Source organism: Ambystoma mexicanum, chromosome 14, assembly GCF_040938575.1.
Source record: "Ambystoma mexicanum isolate Mex_15411 chromosome 14, UKY_AmexF1_1, whole genome shotgun sequence".
Classification (NCBI taxonomy): Eukaryota; Metazoa; Chordata; class Amphibia; order Caudata; family Ambystomatidae; genus Ambystoma; species Ambystoma mexicanum.
This window is the reverse complement of record NC_090940.1, coordinates 219,984,445-219,999,373: the sequence shown is the minus strand read 5'-3', so window position 1 is coordinate 219,999,373 and position 14,929 is coordinate 219,984,445. Positions and strand designations below refer to the sequence as shown.

The 14,929-nt window shown below is 47.1% G+C and overlaps 1 protein-coding gene across 1 annotated transcript in view; it reads left to right on the top strand.

Annotated features, from left to right (window-relative positions):
- Positions 1-14,261, top strand: part of MAP4K5 (mitogen-activated protein kinase kinase kinase kinase 5) — a 1,870,683-nt gene extending 1,856,422 nt beyond the window's left edge. Inside the window, exon 33 of the mRNA XM_069638985.1 lies at positions 13,011-14,261. Within this exon, the coding sequence (XP_069495086.1) occupies positions 13,011-13,098 (88 nt within the window). The 3' untranslated portion in view covers positions 13,099-14,261. The remainder of the gene's footprint in view (positions 1-13,010) is intronic.
- The last annotated feature ends 668 nt before the right edge of the window (positions 14,262-14,929 follow it).

The following is a 14,929-nucleotide window of genomic DNA, read 5'->3' as shown; positions in this document are numbered from 1 at the left end:
TAATGAAGTTGTTACACTTTGCGAAAAAAAATGGAAGGTTGCTGCGACCACAGCCGACCGATAAACAGTCTCTGCCAACATCTGAGCACCATTGGTCGATTTGAATTCTTAGAAGGACCTTACAATCTGAAGTTCCTACAACCCCTGGGTCAGTTCTTAGCCTAAGCCACCCCATAACCTTATTTCTCAGGGCTTCCTTGGATTCAGGCCCTGCTGGTGTAATGACATTAGTGATAACAAAATGTCTCTGGTCAAACACAAATTCTCGGGGCGCTGTTCAGCAGCCTAGAAAATGGCTGCTCTTCTCGGAGCTCTATATCACCCACGACTGCAAGCGGCACCATAGACCCGAAAACGGGACATAAAGCAGGTGCGGTCCAGAGGGCGCCTGTAGAGCTAGAGCACAACTTGCCTGACTTCGGGACCGCGAGCCCCAACACAACTGCCCCAACAGTGGCCGAACTTGAAGCGGCCTGTGTGCTTCTCCCCTGATGGGGCAAGCAGCGTGGAGCACAGCAGCGAAGAGACCGGCTCCTGGCACACCCGCTGCACAGCAGGACAAAGACTCTGAGCCTGCACTGAGGGTGGTGAACAACTGGGACGGCAGTGCTTGCCATGGCCCCCCCATCCTCCTGCCTGGCTGCAAGAGAACACAACGCCCGGCCCCGGATGAAAGTGGCCGCAGGCTGGGGTTAACACTTGCCGTGCCAGGTCGGACTTGCGGCGGGCGCTGCCCCACATGAGGGAGGAGCTGGGCCGACCACCAGAAACAGGACCCACAGCATTTTGGAACAGTGGCAGCCCACTGGCTGCAACGGCAGGGAGCTGGACACGCCGCTGGGTAGAACCACCATTGCCCTGAGCGGGGTCCTGAAGGACACCATGCTGCTGCCCTAAGAATACTGTGAACATCAAGGGCCAAACAGCTGGGTTCCAAGCCACCACAGATCTCACACCATGTGGAGAGTGGCAAACAGGGACAAACACTGAGCTGAATACCACAGTGAGTCTGGCATGGGTAACGAGACAGGCCAGAATACTTGCTCTCTCATAATACTGGGCATTGCCTGGGGGAGAGGGGACACCCTGTGGATTGTATAAAAGGAAGATAAGGACTGGCCATAAACCCCACCCTGCCCCCCAGAACCAGTGAGGGGCATTGGGGGCAGGATACAGGGGTTGATATAATACAATACCACCAGTAGTGGGCAGGATTCTGTGACCCCCCACCATTGCCACTACCCACTGCTACATCGACTTAGAGGGGACTCAGTGCACTGGGAGCTGGGCTCCACATAAAGGACCACCACACTGGTCGCCTCCCTGAAACCGATCTGACGCCTGAGGACCTGGAGTCAGCTGCCCCCCGCCAAAGTGTGCAACCAGAACCAAGACTGGGAGAAAAGCATTTCCCCCACTGTGACCATGATGAAGGGCAGCGGGACACACAAAAAGCAGGGCAACATTAAACCCTTTACGAGGCAGGTTGCCATAGCGGCTGTGGACACCAACAGAGCCTCAGATGATAGGGCGGAGGCAACAACCCCAGCCATGCCCAACCTACGCCAGTTAATGGACAGCATGCAGATGGGCTTTGCAACTATGAATGACAAGCTTAATGAAATTGACACCAAGGTCACAACTCTAAAAGCCAAAATAGGGATGGAAAGTGCCTGAATGACGGAGGCGGAGACCCGAATTGGGACAGCAGAAGATATTATGGAACTCAAAACCCAAGTAACCTCCATGCCCAAAGACCTTAAACGTGCCCTGCAGTAATGCCATGACCTGGAATCCCACTCCAGGCGGAACAGCATCTGCGTAGTGGGCCTGCCTGAGGGGTTTGGCAGAGGCCCCATGGAGGTTGCGATTGAGTCTCTCCTCAACATCATTTGTGGTGGAGCGTGTTCACAGATCACCTGTGGTTAGACCAAAATCCAGAGCCCCGCCCCGGCCAGTGCTGATCCGGCTGCTGAATTATCGCCACTGTGGCCTCATCCTTCGACTGGCCAGGGAAAAGGAGCCTCCTACGTTATCAGCGGTCATTCACATCTACCCGGACGTCTCTACAGCAGTTCAGCAGGAACAAAAAACATTTGCAGATGTGAAGAAACTACTGAGGGACAGATCAGTGATGCTGTTCCCAGCAAGGCTGAGATTCCAACATCAGGGGAAAACCCTATTCTTTACATTACCCATGGAGGCTGTTGCCTACATCAAAGCAAATATACCCCTACCCCACAGCGGCAATGAGAACGAAGAACCAGTTGGGAACAACACCTGGGCAGAGAAACCAAACTTGTTTAAGGTCTATGGTGAAATATTTCGACATGGTATCTAGTCAGTTGACGATGAGTGATAGTAACGTCAGTGTATTAGAGGTTAAGCAGCAGCTCCCCCATGCAGTTCTGCACTGTTCAATTGGCTTATGAGGTTTGCCAGGTTTCGAGGCAGACCCCTGTTGGGTGGGGATGGTGGGACACCATCGCCCTGATTGGGGGGAGGGTGAGATAGGGCTGGAATTGTTGGGGGTAAAAAAAAGCAAAACGGGTTTTGGCAGACCCAATAGGGCAAGGAAATGATGCTTGCTAAGACCGGACATTCAGGATAGTGGTCAAAATAGCTGGGTGGGTCACCACAAAGTAATTCCATGAGGGGGATTAACTTGATGAGTTGGAATGTCAGGGGCCTGGGAAACCATACGAAGGCCCGCCAAGTGATGGCCTACGCCAGAAGACATGGGGTCAGTGACCTCTTCCTCTAAGAAATGCACTCTACAGCGGCTACAAACCGCCAGATTACACCCAAGTGGGGTCCCAACAGATTCTACACAGTATACTCGACTCAGTTCCGCTTGGCTACTATATTGATACATAAAACACTCAAATTTGTGCTTCGAAGGACCTGGATTGACCAGGAGGGCAGATATGTGATAGTGCACAGGGTGCTGGAAGGTGTGGAGTTATTTATGGTTAATACATACGGACCGCACGTAGACTCACATGACTTCTACCAGGCTATTGCGGACACTGTCCGCGCATACCCATTGATCCCGGTGCGATGGGCGGGGGATATGAACTGCGTAATAGACCAAGGGCTAGACCGTACAGGGACAGCTCCTAAAGCACTGCCTAGAAGTAGCCGCAGCCTCGTTGAGCAAATGGGGAAGCTTGACCAAAGGAACATTTGGAGGGTACTGAACCCACACGTCCACCAATACACATTCTACTCATTCGTCCATGACATGGCCTCCCGTATAGACCTGATACTAATCCCAAAACACTTGGTGGGTAAAGTATCCAGCTGTGCCATTCTGCCTCGCACGCTCTCAGACCACTCCCCTGTTATCATGTCAATCTCGCTGGGAAGGGGGAGGGGTCTAACACCACTTTGCATTGGCGATTTAAGTCAGAGGCTCTCCAAGACGTAGTGTGTAAAGCAGACATTGAGGGGGACATACACACCTACTTTCACCACAATACACCTGGGGAAACATCATATGGCACGATATGGCAACGTTTAAGGCCTATATTAGGGGAATGGCGATAGCTAAATAATTTGGGGTCTTAAAAACTATCAGGCGAGAACTGACCAACTGTGAGCTCCGGCTCAAAGCACTTGAAAGCACCTACACATCCAATCCAGACCCTACAACCATGGCCGACATACACTCGTCACTAGAACAATTTAAGTCCCTTGCACTCAGGGAGGTTAGATACTTTACAAGACCAACAGCGGCCAGGTGCTATGGGGAGGGCACAGGGCCCGGCAGGATGCTAGCTGGACTGGTATGGTATGGTATGGTATTGTTTATTTATATAGCGCCTATACACAGGCAAGTGTTTCAAAGCGCTCAAGGAGGCTGGGAACACAGGGAAAATACAACAGTCACTCAGAGCCCTTGAAAATCTGAGACAATAATAGTCTACACAGGAAGAGTAAGTGCATACAATACATTTAACAGTATGGGATATTCGAATTAGGCCTGACAGCGAGTCTGCAATTTTAACAATATAATTAGGGGTGGAGACAGTGGGGAAACAGACAGATGATCTTCAGGCATGGTGCGTACGGATCAAGCAAGTGCACAGAGTGTCACAGGGAGGGGGAGGGTCAAGTGCACCCGGTCGGTTGAGCCTTGGGTAAGTGCAGAGAGAGCCACTCTCTTGGGTTACTTTCTCAGCACGTTGAGTGAGGGTGGGGTGTAGGGCCCTGAGGCAAGTGCGAGAGAGGACTGGTGGGGGGGCAGGGGACCAGTGCGACTCTTAGGTACACCAGGCGGCCGGTCAGCATGCTGTAAGGAATAGGAGGGAACAGAGGGAAAGGACAGAGAACTAGGTTCGCAGGGTAGAGGGAGAGAGAAGAAAGAGGCAAAGAGGAGAGTCTTGAGGAGTTTCCGGAATTGTAAGAGATCCGGCTCAAGACTTAGGGTGGCAGGGAGACTATTCCAGGGGGAAGCACCTGCTAAGGATAAGGATCTCCCACCAAATCTCTGCTTGGAGAACCAGCTCACTCGCAGAAGGTTGGAGGTAGATGAGCAGAGGGCTTGTGAGGGACAGTATTTAGGTAGGCAGCGTTGATATTAGGTGGGTCCCAGGCCCCAGAAAGCCTTGTGGACAATGCAAAGGGTCTTGAATTTTATCCTTGCAGGCACATGGAGCCTGTGGAGGAATTTCAGCCAGAGAAGGACCCCCCATACATGGAGGAAATCCTGACTGAACAGGGAGTAAGCAAGCACTCGGACCAAGAGATCCTAGAAGTGTTGGAGCAATTCTATGCGAAATTGTACAAGGCGGCCCCGAAACGGGGTGGGTGTGAGTCATTGAATCGATACTGGAAGGGATACCGCTTTCCAGATTATCCGAGAGGGCGAGGGAACAAATTAACATCCCATTCACGGCAGAGGAAATGATTAAGGTAATAGGTGAACTCCCAAGGGACAAGGCCCCAGGATCGGTTGGCCGAAAGGCTAAATTCTATATGGCTTATGGTCTGATATTGGCTCCCTACTTACTGGAAGTATGGGAAGAGGCACTGAGATGTTCGGTACTACCCGACACACGAGAAGCGACCATAATCATTCTTCTAAAGCCGGGCTAACCGTCTAACGAGTGTGGGTCGTACAGACCTCTGTCGCTAATCAATGTGGACATGAAAATCTTTGCCGAAATCATTGCGAACAGAATCCTTCCTCTTATGCCGCACTTAGTGTTAGGCAGAAACCTGTGCAGTTCCCTTAGGGAACACTGCAAAAGATTTAAGACTACAGGTGTTGGCAGTAAACCCACTTGGTAGCAGTCTGTACCACCCAGATTTACCTGGTAGCTGTGGCTGAGGTAGACTTCCCTCAAGAAGAGTTAGGCAGTATGCAAAGTATACACAATAGGCACTCAGATACAATAATACAAGCAAACACTGACCAGAGCTTTGGTATCAAAGTATATAATTATTTATTTAAAAACACACAGTTGAAACACTCCAGCACTCTTATTGTAAAATATCCTAAACACAGTTACTATTATGATATATACACCCCTTTTTCCCTATTAGATAAATCACAGTAAAACACCACTTATTTTCATACAGAGGTGAGCGCTTAACTAGATTGCACTCTAATAAGTTTGTGAGAAAGGGAGGGAAAAAGACAGAATCTGAAGAGGTACACCACTCTATGATTCAGGAACACTGTTAGCAAGGCAGAGAGCAAAAAGTCACTGGTGAGCCAAAGTCCAAAGGCTGAGCCCACTCTTAGAGAGAGCAGAGCACAAATGCGCCCAAGATCACACAGTTACACTAGGCTTAGAAAGTCTTGCAGAGGGTTCAAGAAGAGTTTAGAGAGGCTAAGAAAGTTTAGCCAAGGTGTCCCAGGCTAACCCAGGTTCGAAAGCCGGGGGCTAAATCTACCCCGTACAGTCGGTAGCAAGGGAAGCCAGGCGGGACACGGTACCTTAAGTGGGAAGGATCCTCCAGCGGTGGCAGTTGTTCCTGGTAGTGGGTGCAAGTTGCGTCATCGTCCAGGGGAAGAGAAGATCTCGACTTGGAGGAAAGATGAAGGTCGTTGCACTACCAGGGAAGAAACCAGCCGCGGAGTTTACCTGTTAAAGGTGGTACCTTGGTTTCGCGGTCGTGGTAAAACGTGGTATTCCGGTTGCCGGAGTGCTTGGCACGGGCAAGGCGGCCACGAGGTACGTTGGGAAAGCGAAAAGACAGTGAAACTGCTTATCCCCACCAGTCAAAGGAAGAAGACTCTCTGGTGGGAGATCTCCTCTGTCGTTGGGAAAAGTGGTGAGGCAGTCCAGCAGGGCTCCACCGGTGGTGGTGTCGTGGCAGGTCGGCTCAGCTTCTCCCTCGTCGGATTCTTAGGTCCTGTGGCGACTTCTGAAGTTCCAGTCCCCAAAGCCCTGCTTTTATGCAGCAAACCCCCATTCACTCAGCGTAGCTGTCACTCAAACATGCTAAGTGGTGAGCCGGCCGGCTCACCACTTGGGCCAATCAGGATGGAGTGCGACTTGAGTTGCCTAGGCAACTCAGTCCAGGGTGCCTAAATTCCCCTCCACCCCTCCTAAGCACCCCAGACATAGTGGCACCACTTTGGAGGGCTTCTGTGGAGAAGCCCGCCAAAAAGTGGAACAAAGGGCTCGACTTGGGTTGGAGTCACAGAAGAGAACACAAACGCCATTTTAGAATCAAGTTTTGGCGAAAAATACCAACCGGAGAATTAATATTAATTAAATAAACCGGCGGTATGTTCGAGGCTACCGTAAATAATTAAATAAAGATAGTAGCCTAAAACAATGGGAAATCCCATAGGAAAATATTCGCAGTTGAATATAAAAAGTAGTATCCACTGCCACCAGCCAAAACTCGATCAGGGGGGACGGAGACGTGCCCCCTCGACTAACAGACCCTAGGGCAATCGAATTGCCCCAGCCAGTACATCCACAATATGATGGTTGTACTGGTTCTGTTCAGAATTTAAGACTAGTAAAGTCAATGGTGACTTTACATGCCCTGGGAGACAGTAGTCAGTCCCAGGGTATGGAGTCTATACTGGGGGGTCACTATGACACCCCTGTGTCACTGCACTGAGGGTGCTGTGTAACACACATCACAAAAACAAATGAAGCCCTATGGAGTAAAAGACCCCATAGCCCATTAAACACATCTAGATTCAAAGAAACACACTCAAATCATGTCCAAGAGTGAGGGTAAAAGAGTCTCACTCTTGGCAGGAGAAATAAATAAACCCCAAAAATCCAGCAAAGCTGCTGGGGGACTCACTAGGTTAGGAAATTCAGCCTAAACAGAGAATTCTCCCTAACACTTAGTACACAGCGATCAGGGGGGATTTATACCAGGCAGATCGACAGCTCTGAACACCCGCCGCCTGTTCAATATAGCAGTGGCCATAGATGCGCCCAGGGCCTTCGATATGGTCTCCTAGGAATACATGTTCATTGTCCCAGAGAAATGCGGCCTAGGCGAAAATATGATCAAATTCATCAAACTCCCATACACAAACCCAACGGCCAGAGTGGGAGTGGCAGTGAACTCGCAATTCTCCGAGGTACTGCGGCTGGAGAGGGCTGCCCCATGTTGCCCCTTATATTCGCACTAATTATTGAGCCAATGGCGAACATGAACCGTAAACAGGTATCAGACTACTAGGCCCTCTGGACATCATCTCGCTCTACGCTGACGATGTCCTACTGTACATAAGAGAACCCAGTGTAAACCTTGACCCGATAATATGGGCTATAACTGAGTTTGGGACCTCCTCTGGTTTTATGATTATTTACACAAAATCAGAAATAATCCCCCTCACAGAACAGACGGGCAGGCCTCCACTAAGGTGGTCACTGGACAGGATTTGGTACCTGTGGATCCAGGCAATCGGGGATTAAAAGCTTTACTAAGCCAAAACTACACAGCACATGAACGTTATTTGGCGGGCAGGGTCTCTCGCTGGAGGTCAGCCTGCTCTCAGTGGAGGGCAAACTAGCACTGGTCAAAATAATACTCCTACCCAAACTACTATACCTGTTTGCAAATGTACCCATATGGGCGGGAAAGGAGTACTTTACCAGACTCCACAGCGTACTTACACATTTTCTGTGGCATGCAGGGGCAGGGCATAAGAAATGGGTCGACATGACCCTCCTGTGCGAAAAGGGGGGATTTACTGCACCCAATCTGGAAACCTACTGGCTGACGGCCCAAGCACAATACTCGATAAACTGGTACAGAACAGAGGGCGTGCCCCGCATGCCCGGCTGGAACATAAGGCAGCTGGCAAGTCCGACTTTAGAACCCTACTGCTGGACGGGAAATACACAGATGACTGCCCCTTCGACCCAGTACAAACCACACTGCGTGCATGGCATGGTATATTTAAACGCACAGGGGCCACTCACCCTTTCTACAAGTGGCTGCCACTGGTGAGGTTTCCAGGCTTGGGGCCTACCTGGGGCAATACACTTATGGGAAGATGGGAAGGGTTGGGGTACCGGGCATTGGGTGACCTATTCCCGGAGGGGCGGTTTGTCACAACACAGACATGGAAACAGGGGACCATGAGCACCACAATTGACACCCTGCAGTTCTATAGGATGCGTGCAGCAGTTGCCAGACAATGGGAAACTCACCCAGATGAACCGGTAGAAAATGAATGCCTGGCATATATATGTAACTCAGAGGGATGCCGCAGAGTATTAGCAACACTGTACAAGATGATCATGGACAAGGTTGGGGGAAAAAGCGCCCCCCCGTTAGAATACAATGGGGAGATGAGATGAATGTTGAAATTATAGACATGCAATGGCGTAGAATGTGCTCACTTACTAAAACGGTGTCCCTTAACTCCAGGTTCAAGCTTATCCAGTATAAATTCCTAAATCAACTTTATTACACCCCTGAAAAACTCCCGAAAATATACCTGGACCAAACAAGTGGGTGCCCCCGATGCAAAAAACAGTGAGGCTGGTCATCTACACATGATGTGGAGCTGTGCCAAGCTCCAGAACCTTTGGAAACAGGTACTTGACACACTGGCAGAGATAGTGCAGTGCCCACTGACATACTCCCCATGGAGGCACTGTTTGGACTGTGGGAGGCCATCCAGGAAAAGCGTATCCGAGTGCTGCTAAACATGGGGGCGTGGTAGCCAAACGTATACTGCAAAATTGGAAGAAGGCCAGCTCACCCACACAATGGGAGTGGCATTCCAACATGATTTGGGCAGATGAGTGCAAGGAACTATACATATCTACCATGCCTGGCACGTCCAAGCCCAAAGACATATGGTGCGAATTTCGTTCCTACCTTGGAAACCTGCAGAAGGACTAGCCGGCTCCGGACAACGACACACTTCTGTGTCGATAGGGGGGAAGGGGTCTGGTCACTCCGAGTATATGATAAAATGCTGACTGCTGTGCCTATGTACCTAATGTCTGTAATCCAACACTGGAACAACTCACTCGAATGCACCGCGGAGCACTACATCCCCTCCTACCTGTAATGCTACACTATGATATGCATATGCTTGTCTGTTTTTCTGCCAAACAAAAAATAAAGTGTAAAAAAAAAAATCTTTTAGGGTGTTATCCAATATAAGGGACATCTGTGCTTTAATAATTTGTGACCTCATAGTAGACATCCCTTTAGTCTTTTTGCCACCACAATAAGCACCTGGTAACAGTGTCTGATGTAAGTCCTCCACTGCGATATGAGCCCCAACCATGGATGATTGAGTCTGCTTTTCAACTAAAGTAATTGTGGCAGGTGCCTTACGATAGCTGTGCTTCTGATCATCATTTTCCAATGTTACTGGTTTGGCCATATTTAACACATCCAACTCAGTCTGACAAATGTTATCCTCCGCCCCTTTACAGTCCTTAATTGAGTCCACTATCTTGAGTTCAGTATTGGGTATCCTCGGCACTACACCACCATCCAACTGCCAGGTTTGGCAACTTGTATCATCCATTTTAGCATCTGAAAAATAACTGGCTTGACAAGAGTTGTCTATCTTTATAGGCATTATATACTGTGCAGATTTATCCAAAAGGTCCATCCATATACCAAAGTCATGAAAATTACTACATTTCTGAAGGTCAGCAATAATTCTGTCTTTAACTAACTGCCACATTGGTTCGATGTTCTCTGTGTCCACATTATACATCCCCCTTGGATCCACCAAGGATTGTGAATAGGGATTTGAGATAATTTCTTCTTCTTTTTCCCCACACAATTGTTGAGTCAGGTCGGGACACTGCAGCAGCGGGACCACATCATCATGACTATCGATCTCCATGACACTGTCCTCCTTACAAATTCAACTGTAAGCTCCGGGCTTGACTTGCCCCTCCTTCACAATTTCCACAATGTCATTGGCACAAAGGAGTATTTCTTTCGCTTGAAGTCACCTTCTCCTACAGGCACTGATGGCCAAGACCTCAGATAACCTATTCCTGTTGGGAGTGATCATTTCCAATACTTCACCCCTATTAAGTCCAGCCATAGCCTACAGGCGTGTTCTCACCTGTCTGCAAGGCCAAGCCAGCCTCTGGGCACCTCTGACTATTAGCCAAGGCAGCTATCCCCAAAGACAAGCTGTACAGAAATACAAGTGGGCATAGCAGATTCACAATCAATAAAGGCCGGAACAGCCACTAAGGGGCTACAGGGCACCTCCAGTCGTTTGGTAGTAGGAATTATACCCGAAATATACCCAGATCTCTCCTATGCTAAAGCAAATACACAATGAGCATGGAGGAAATAACAGGCAGTATTAGCTGGGGGCAGCACACCAGTAGTATAGACCATTCGGTCAACAGACCCAGAAATAACACAGTACCTATAGGAGGTATGATGAAGTTAACACTTGGGCTTAGCACTTTCTTGGGGTCAACTCAGTCCCCAAGAGTCCTCGGGGGAAGCCAACACAGGCACCCCTGTTCTCACACCCCAGATCCCGCAGCACGCTGAGCCGCTCCTTGCTTCCAAACGACCAGCCATCCAGCAAACAGCAGTTCCGGAAGTTAGAGGAAACGACCCAAGGCCGCCACGGGCGTAAGCTGTCAGACAGTCAAGCCGCACCCAGAGAGGGACGCTTCCTTGTCAGGACTCTCGTTTTGGTAGAGCAGACCTGCAAAATTACTTGGTGTAAATGTATTCTGTTCCCTCCTCTGGGTCTGCTTTTACTACCATGGAAGTGTATCTAAGAATGAATTTGTTGGAGGATGCAATCCATTAGATTAGAAGGACAAATTAATTACCCATGGAAATGTTCCTTCTGCTGGATTTTCATCACAGTGTCCTCATCGCCCTGTCAGCCCACACGACATAGGGGAGAGCTTCTGAGGTGCTTCAGCAGTTAAGAGCATGTTTTTCCTTCATTGGCTTTTTTTCTTTAGCTCGGGAAAAATACAGTTAGGGGCAAGTCCTATTTGTAGAAGAGATGCTACCACTTCTGGAGCCGAGGAGTGACCATCGGAGAGAGTTGGTGCAGTGGCACACTTCACTGCCTGCTGGTGAAATATATTCCAGTGCTAGCCATCCCTGCCTATGAAGCATCTAAGGTGAGGCATCTGTGGGAGGAAAGTCCATCAGAAAGAACATTACTAGGAGTTCAACATTTGTTCATTCATTTTATTGAATCAATATGTAGTAAACTGTAATATCTAAAATGTGTAATATTAAAATAGGTAAGCAGGTGGAAAAGGTCTGCCTGTAGAAAAGCTAAAACAGTTAACTTTGCCATTCCTAGTTTATTTTCAAGCATTTTGCCTCAGTGCTTTCTTTGAGGAAAAAAAATATTATTTTTCTTCTCATGGTGAGTGTTACAGCTATGCAGTGCTAGTGCTGCAATATTTTGCAATAAATAATCGAGTTGAAATGTCTGTGTGGTTCAATGATGGAATCTCTTCAGCAGAAAAGATGCAACTTGCCCCTAACTGTATTTTTCCCAAGCAGTGTGTCTTTCATTCATCCATGGTGAAAGGTATTATTGTTGTTATAATTATGTTCTTTGTAGCAAAAACCTAGCTTGGGAGCTATGGTGCACTATGCAGTTCATGGAGGAAAACATTGGTGGCGAGAATTAAAAAAGTAATAAAAGTAAATATTAGTAGTCATTTTCACAGTAACATATACGGATGGAGGTGTGCACAAGGAATCCAAAATCTAGGCTTCGCCAAGGTGTTGCTGAAAAAGTCAGGCCTTCAGTTCTTTTCTAAAGTAAAAAGAGAGTTTGAGCCATCCTTATTAGCACCAAGAAAGAGTGACAGAGGACCGAATCTTAGCATGACTGTTGCTTAGTTTTCTCTTTGCGAGCCAGTCTAGTTTCCAGTCTGGTGATGATCTTACTGCAGGATGACTGTGTGCTGCCTGATACCGAGTGCCGCCTGATGTTTTTCGTTTGGCCGGTAGATGGGCCATTTTACCTCTGGTGGGTGGTAGCGTTGTGGCTGAGTCACGCGTTTTAACAAGATTCTAGCTAGTATGGATAGCAAGTGTAATTTGTGCAAGGTGCATGTGATGTGGTCACATTTCCTAGAGCCGGCAGTGAGCCCAATCGTGGCTTGGTGGCCTGTTTGAAGGGGCCAGGTGAGCAGCCGGGGAGTCCTGGAAGGAGGATGTTAACCCTGTCGGAACACGAGATCACTAGGGCCTGCACCACCATTTGGAAGTCCTGGGTTGGGAGGAAGGGCTTGATCTTGATGATAAATAGATCTGATAACAAGTCTTTTGAGCCTTTTGTTGGAAAAGGGAATGTTCATGCGACAGGCTTATTAGATTTTCGGAATCCCGCCTTATTTTGTGCAGTAGATTTAAAATGGCATAGTGCCCCTGTTCAAAAAACACTATTCAGAAAACTAGTATTGTAGGTGAGATGAACTTTTCCTTAGTGTATGTGTGCATGAAACTGAGTAATGATGTGCCGTATTGCACAACATGCCCATTTAAAGTCAAAGTAACTAACCATTGATTATTTTCTGTTTTCATGACAGGGTAGTGGTATTGGAGAGCAGACCAACAGATAACCCTACAGCGCACAGCAATCTCTACATTCTGGCTGGACACGAAAATAGTTACTAGGCAAGAGTAATATAAATATGATGTTAACGACATAGGAACCTTCAACTTCCAACATGAAACTGTCCATTAAAGGACATTTGAAATGTGTATCATGGTTTTCTTTAGGATTTGTTGGTATTTTATTGACTATAAAATAATTTGTATTTTCCTGCTGGAAACAGCTATTCTATCTCTCGCCACTATGTGGTTGGTTTTATCAAGTTAGCTTAATAAAAGCTGAGAGAGAAGTGTTCCCTTCTTGTGTCTCAGATTGATGTACACCTTTTAAAGAAAAATGGTGCCTTAAAATGTTAAACCTTTTCCGTTTTTGTCAGAAGACAGCAATTATGTTGGCACTTTAAGGTTGTATCCCTGTTTTTATAAGCAGTGATTATTTGTTTGGGAATTTGTGTCAGGGCAGTTTTTAATCAACCAAGAAAAAGTATTCTGTGAAATGTAATGTTTAATCCTTATTTATTAATATGCTGCTAAAATGGGGTTACTTATCTAACTTTTAGGAAATAAGGTTGCACAGCAGCTTACATATTAATTTGAATAGAAAAGGGTGATGTCTGTTTTTTTAAATGTAGCACAGGTGAGGACTTTTTGTTGTTGTTTTTTATTTTATGTATAGGTTTGGTTTTGTACAACTATGTGTTTTGTATGGGTGTTTTCTCATAAGTTACCAAAAACATGAACTTAGGATTTAGCGTAAGAGTATATTGGGCGATGTTTAAGATGCAGTATTTAAGACAAATTATTAAATGTTCTCTCCTTTTAAGGTCAACTTGTGTATTCAGTGTCATTCCTTTTTACCCTGAACGCTAACATGCACTCTCTATTAAAACATAATATCTTAAAGTGCCTTTGCAGGTTTAAATGAGTCTGTGCTACCAATATAATGGGTCTGTTTTATATTGTCCAGGTATCAAGTGCTTTATTAATTACGTTGTTAAATAATAATTTTATTGTATGAAAATGTATGCATTATGTAAACCCAAAACATGGAAAGGTGTTTGCTACTCTGCTGACCTTAAGCTTTAAACTGGTTTGGGATAATATGTGAGTTATGTTTGCATATTTATAATACATTGTCCCTGTTTTATAAAGTCACATTCTTTGTGGTTTGTGACGATTCAAGACTTGTTAAGTGAATAACGAGAATAAAATAGTTCCCTCCTAAAGACTTTTTGAAATGTATTAATGAATGGCATTCTTCTCCATTGCTGTGGCATTCACATTAGGATGTCAATGACCGGGATAGAAGATGTGTGTAAAACATTAATTCAAATATATTCTCAAATGCAATTGTAACATGGCATTTATGGTATGGTTCACTTAAAACATAAATCTATTTCAGCTTTCTGGTAAGAATAGTTGGCTAAATGGAAGGGTAACTTGCCAGAGCGACATTTTTCACTAGGCTCATTTTCTGGTGTCTTCTCGATCACCTTGGATCCTTCCTCTCCTCTATCTATCTCTACCTGTGGTGTTCCCCAGGGGTCTAACCTCTCTCCCTGGCTGTTCAACCAATACCTGCCACTTCTTGCCCACTGCATTGCCGTGCTGCGCCCCAACTTCCAGTGATATGCAGATGACGCTCAGCTCATTTTCAGGCTACCCTCAGCCACCTCTTCTCCCTCTCTCATCTCTGACTGTCTGTCCACCATCCAGGAGTGGTGTGCCGTCAATGATCTCTGCCTTAATGCCAGTAAAACCGAGATTCTCCTCATCGGCACATCCACACCCTCCTTTCCTGTCGCTCTCTGGACGGCCTTTTTTGGCCCTCTTCCTGCTTCCACCTGTGAGGCTAAAAACCTCTGGGTCATCTTCGACTCCACACTCTCTTTCT